Source organism: Sphaerodactylus townsendi, linkage group LG01, assembly GCF_021028975.2.
Source record: "Sphaerodactylus townsendi isolate TG3544 linkage group LG01, MPM_Stown_v2.3, whole genome shotgun sequence".
Classification (NCBI taxonomy): Eukaryota; Metazoa; Chordata; class Lepidosauria; order Squamata; family Sphaerodactylidae; genus Sphaerodactylus; species Sphaerodactylus townsendi.
In genome coordinates, this window is record NC_059425.1 from 87,906,957 (window position 1) to 87,913,336 (window position 6,380).

Here is a 6,380-nt window from a genome sequence, read left to right on the forward strand (position 1 = left end):
TGCCCATATAAATTCACTGATTAAAAGGATTAAGGAAGGAAATGGAGCAAAGAGAAGATGAATCTCATGGAGCACTTCCTCAGAGGCTATAGGGAAGCAAGCAGAGTAGATCCTTGCTCCCTTCAGCATTATTCCTAATTCTGGAAGCTGAGACTTCATGGCTGCAAGCTGTGCTTAGCTGCCAACATTCTCATGCAGCATGAAGCACACGAAGGACATGGGCACACACAGCCCACAGCCACCACCTATCCAACAATGTGGGAAAGACATGAGAGGCAAGAATTATTTTTTTAAAAGCCATATTTTTTCTGCATCCTTCAGTATACCTTTTTTGTGCCTTGAGCTTTTCTGCAATCCTTTACACACCTTGCACTGGGTGAATCAAAGAATTACTACTGCTCTTTCTCTCTTTGTAGTTTGGTGCCTTGGCTCTCCTGATGCCAGCTCTCAACCTTCTTGATAAGGCAGGGGTGGCAACAGTGCTATGAAATAGCAATGTGTGGATGTAGCATGTGCCATATTGATTTTTAAGGACTCATTATAACTATTGGCTTATAATTGGGAACAACAAGGATTGTGTAAGCATAGTATTTACTGTATAGAACCATCTCATTTTTATTCAGAGAGAATAACGAGAGATTTGCAGTCTAGAATTGCTCCACAATTGCATACATAAGTACAAAATAATAATGACTGGCAGCCATCAGTCAGACATTTATTGACTATTACTGCAAATGCCCTTCACCCCTTATATTAAATGCATCCAATACAGCTGCTGGGCACTGAGTTGAGAACATGTCAAAATGCTGCAACCAGGTCAGATGAGATCTCCATTGTGACACATGTATAAAACCTGACATTTTACATAATCAAGGCTCACACCTGTTAGCTGGCATTCTCACTGGCCACTGGCATTCTCGGCTTCCAAATGTCTTCCCAGTCACTGATTCTATGGCTGTGAGATATGGGCGAGATGAAAACAAGCAGGACTTGTGGTTCGTGCAGAGCTGCAGCAGGCCAGAGAACACTGCATCGTGCATCATGTGCCTGGTCGTTCACAAGTGTCCTTAGTTTGGATTGACATATGCATGCATACCCCTCAATACTCATTGCTCAGCAGAACAAGGGAACTGTCTGTCCAGCAAGACTCCCGAGCTTGAGTCTGTGAGGAAGAAAAGCTACAGCTCCATTGCCTCTGTGAGACATGTCACCACTGCTTCCCCATACAAGTCACTGCTTTATATGGCAGCTACTGAGCAACGACCTGTCATTTTTGTCAATTCACCCTGAAATGATCAAAGAAGGGCAGCAACAAGTATTTGCAATCGGGAGGTCTCCTGCACCCAGGGAAGACCACTGAGCAAAAGATGTCCAGCTGTCAAATCCAGGCAAGCCCTGCTGTCCATGACTAAGCTTTCCAGTCCCCAGTAGTGTGTGCAACCAGTACTTTATTAAAGTGAAATCAAAGAAAACTGAAGCCTCTGCCCAGGAATCTCTTCACACAAGCATTCTCAAAAGGAGGCAGTGATCGAACAGCTATCTAGACCCTGCTGCTTTTGTGCAGCTGTTTCCCCACCCCTGGGGCTTGTTTCCCTAATGAATGAAAGACATGATGAAGTGGAGTCTGCCCTGCAAGCCAGACCTTTAATGAGGCCAGGATGCAGTCAGACATCCGAGCTAGGTTGTCTTATGAGTTCTGGGAATCCAGCATCCCTCACAAACACCTGAAAGAGAGAGCCAGCTCTGCCCTGCCGAGCTCTCTTTACACTGAGTTTGTTTGGCTTGTCAGATGAACCAGACACTGGCAGACAGCAGTTTCTTGGGGGAAGAATCAGACTGAACCATAGTTTCAATTGACCTTTATCTAAAAGACCACCTCTTTTATTTTAGGGGTTATTACACCACATCACACTCCCAAGATACCTTGTTTTAGGATGCTCTGCACCTTCATCAAGCCCTACAGAGCAGGTAACACAGTTAGGCAAGGCCCTGCATTTGGAAACTAGCTCAAACAAGTTGGATAGGAGGGGGGGAGGCCGCTTTTGATCCTCTGGTTGAAACAGTTTGGGGGGATGGTAGTGGATTATCCGCAGTTCCCCCACCATCAATGACTGATTAATGAGAAGGAAAGTATATTTTGGCAGTTCCCCTCCTCTCCGTTTCTGGAGCAGCAGAGACCAGACCGCAGTCTGCATTCTGGCTTCTGCTACATCAGCTTTCTTTCCCCGAGCTCATCTAGTAGGTGACTCTGCTCTGGTTGGAGAGTTGGGATGCTTAAAGGGAGAGAGCTGCGGAACAAGGGTGTCCCTGCTCCCAGTTTAGCCTCCTCGCGAAAAGCCACTAGACAACAGTCCTTCCTAGTGCAAAGCCTAGTCGAGCCTGGAGCCCAGACAGCTGCTTTGCACGTGCTTTGGCAATAAAGAGGAGGACAGCCTTGAAAACTGGGGAGCGCCACACCAGAAAGCTGACTTGACCAGCGCAACATCTTTCCTACCCCACCCCCCTGTTTTCTAACCAAGAGTTTCCAACAAAGTCCTCCTCAACCTTCGGTGCTGAAGGGAGCAGCAAAAGGGCTTCCAAACCAATCACTACCCCCCCCCCCGGGGCTCACCCCCTAACGAAAGAGGTTCTTCTCCCCCAACCCCAAACATACATCTGAGCATGCCAAGCTGGAACCTTCGAGGTTCGTCCCCCTCCAACCTCCCTTCCCCCCGCACATTTACCGCTTGTATCCTTGAAGGAAGGGGTGGTGGTGTCTCGCAGGCGCTGACTCCAGCCCCTCTGGTCTTCCTCTTCCTCCTCAGTCACCTTCTGCTGCTGCTCCACGGGACTCGAGCAAGTCGCCTCCGAGCCGCCCTGCGCTTGCAACAGCTGCTGCTCCGCCGCCGCTTTGGAGCCCGGCCGCCCTCCAGTCCTGCCCCGGTGGCCGCCTTCCCCCTCCGCGGCTGGGCGCTCGTCGTCCTCCTCCTCGGAGGCCGAGTCGGCCGTGGTGCTGTAAAAGGGGTTCCCGCTGCTGTCCTGGCCCGACTCCCCAAAGACGTCGTCCGAGATCTGCAGGCTCTCGTAGCGGCAGCGGGCCGCCTCCAGCAGGGACAGCGCCTTCTGCCGCGGCCCGCCGCCGCCGCCCTCCGCCATCATCGCGGCCGCCGGCGCCAGCAAAAGCCCCCGCTCGGCCGGATCGTCCGGCCGTAAGCAGCAGCCCAGCAGCAGGAGCGGCTCGGCGAGCGAGGGAGGCAGGCAAGCCGGGGAAGAAGCGCCACCGCTTTCTCCTCCTCCACCACCGCCTCCGCCTCCGCCGCCGCCGCCTCGGAGCCCAGCCTCCCGCTCTCCCCGGCACAACCCGCCCCTGTGTGTGTGCAGAGCCATGGGTGGAAGCAGCCAGCTCAACATCGCTCCCGGTGCCTCCTCATCTAGCCAATTATAGCTGCAGTCCTAAAAGGAGAGGAGGGGTTTTATGGGCACTCCAGTCTCCCAGAGCCCTCCCAGTCCCCACCCCCGAGGGGGGAGGGGGTCCGCCGCTTAAACTCACAGGGCTGATTTTTGAGAAGTGCCAGAGGCTGCGCAAAGAGCAAGTGACCCTCCAAACGGAGGCTTGGAGGCGCTCGGCAGAGCCCCATCCGGCGCCGACTGAGGCTTCCTCCGGCAGACCTGGAGTCGAGCACCATCAGCCCAAGCCGGGCGGGAGCGAGGCTCGCCTGTATCCCCTGGACTCTGCACGCGTGGTGCTGTCCAGCGGCGCTGGTGCTGACGCCCACCCACCCATTAGAAACCTGGAGTTCAGAAACGTGTCCACCTTCGCCCTGTGAGATAAAGCGGAAAGGGGCTGACGCTCTCCTGAATCACCCACGGTGGTCAACAGACTTGGCACAGGGTCCACATATCAAAGTAGACAAGCAGGAGGACCTAGGAGGACCCGAGCCAGAGTAGGGAGAAAAACAGACAACCTGCTTGCCTTTCTGCAAAGACTGTGCTGTACGGCAATCAGCCAGTAATAATAATCATCCTGTCATAGCCTCTTCATCCATAATAGCATCTGCAACCAGGCACACTGCACTCAGCTATGGTCAAGACACTTTCACGGCAGGCTGAATTGAAGTGGCACAAATACATGTGGAGAGCACACATTTCTGCTCCTGAGGAAGACTGCAAAAAGGTTGATCTGCATCCCCAACACCAGAAGCTGTCAAGGCTGTTATGGCAAGGAGGGTAACACTAAAATATTCTAAAATATTTTACACTAAAATATTTACACTAAAATATTTATTTTACACTAAAATATTTACACTAAAATATTCAAAAGTCAACCCTTCTTAAATATTTCTGCACCAGATGTTACCGTTAAATGGGTGGCCTCGGTGAACATAAAGATGTGTTTCATGTACACACATTGCTGCCACTTGCCACTTGCCACAAGCACACTACGTTTCAGAGAAGCATTTGGGGTTTCTATGCTGTCTAATGTTTGTGGCTTGGCCCACCCAATCCCTTCCTCTCAAAAACCATTTTGGTGATTTTTACAGTCGAAGTCTTGACAATGGTTTTAGGTTCAGGACCATGTCAGTAAAGTATGCCACACATATCAATATTTGAAGGCCTAACAAATTCCAAAAAGGATCTTGTTCCAGTGTATTGCCTCACCTTCCAAAATATTTCACAGTTCTCATGTCAGAGCTGCAAGTAAAGAATTAGCATTACAAGCTACTATAGAAAAGAACACATATTCTATTTTTAAAAAATACTGTGGTTTGCACATGTGATTGGTAAAGATAAAAAGTAATCTGAAACCATTTTTTTAATTGTAGAATTTCTAGTCCTGAACTTGTCTATTTTCAGCAATTTCCATTGCTGCCTCTGGGAGTTTGTGCAATAAAGTCTGGAGCTGAATTGTATTGTTTATTTTGTATAGCTGCCACCCTTGTTCAACCAGAGATTAAAGGTGACCAATGGAATGAACATGAACACCATGGGAAACAAGGGATCTATCACACAGACTTCTGCTGTTTCTTGCTTCCAGTTTTACCCCAGAAATAAACACACAGGCAATGACTCAGATATAGCAAGAGACAGCTAATCCTACATCCTGGGTGTGAATGTACATCCCCATCCAAATCAAAGGACGAATCCAGCCAGAGCCTGCAGGCCTATGTAGGGGGAACTGCATTATGATGCCCACCACATCCAGAGGCCAGCTTACCCGAAATTCCTCTTACAGGACAGGTTGAATAACTGGGAAACAAATTTCATTCAAACATCATTAATCTACTCAAGATGAGTTAAGAAATTGATTTTCACATCTGTAAACATACAAGTAGGTTAGTCGCAGCAACCATCAAACAGGTTATTGTTGAGAAATGTTGTTACTTCAAAAAGAAATGGTTTGAATACTGAAACTGGGAAAACCTACTCCTGCTCCAATGTCAGTTAAGGGCAGCCAAACTCCATGGGAAAGGGCCAAACTGAATATTACTGTTCCCCAGACTGAGCTCATGTTCTGAAGTCACATAGGGAACAGCTTCTGGGGGAAAAAATGGTGAGCTTAAATGGGCTCAGGTGTCAGGCAAGGAGGGAGGGCATTCCAAAGTTGGGATACCACCAAAGAAAAAGACCTGGTCACACCCTCCTCACCTGTGAAGGTGGTGGCATAGATAGCAGGATCTTAAGTGGTGGGCTGGAAAAGAAGGGCAGTCCCTCAAGTACCCTGGTCCCAAGCCTCTAACATTGCAGGAAATGCTAAAACCTGTGGAAGGGAGACACAAAATAAATATATGGCTAAAATTTTTGGCCAGATGTTGTGATTGCAGGGTGCACATCATTCCAACATCACCGTGTGGTCACCACAGAGAGATGCAGTAAGTAAGAATGGGGCTTATTGCTCTACTATATATACCACCCCCTCAAAAGCTGAGGCCGTTTCCGCACGGGCAGAAAATGACGGCCTGGAGAGGGTAAAAACGCCGTCTCCAGGCCGCCATTCGCACAGGGGGCGCAGCTGCGCCGCCCTCGTGCCGCCCGGCAGGCCCGAAGCCGGCGTATTCCCAGAGCGCTGGGAAGCGCTCTTTTAGGGAATACGCCGCCGTGAAGCCGCCTGCCCGAAGCGAATGGCAGCGTTTCACGCACAGCCTCCACCACCGGGCATCTTACGGTATTCGTTTCCTGGGCCTCGAGGCGCGTCGCCCGAGGCTCCTGGGGACACGCCCCCCTGGCCTGTACGGCGCTGGAGCAGGTGCGCGAGGGCCAGGGCCAGGGGCGGTCCCCAGGTCTCGTATTGACGCCGGCCGAGGCCCTATATAGGGACACGCCAGCCGGGCGCCGGCGCTCCATGGCGCCGGCATCCCACCTCTTCCCCGGACCGTCCATGCCGACGGTCCCAGCGTCTTCGG

General features: G+C 50.8%; 1 protein-coding gene across 1 annotated transcript in view; it reads right to left on the reverse strand.

Moving 5' to 3' along the window:
- Window positions 1-3,390, reverse strand: part of PGBD5 (piggyBac transposable element derived 5) — an 88,555-nt gene extending 85,165 nt beyond the window's left edge. Inside the window, exon 1 of the mRNA XM_048486402.1 lies at window positions 2,724-3,390. Coding sequence (XP_048342359.1) covers window positions 2,724-3,390 — 667 coding nt within the window. The remainder of the gene's footprint in view (window positions 1-2,723) is intronic.
- Between the last annotated feature and the right edge of the window lie 2,990 nt (window positions 3,391-6,380).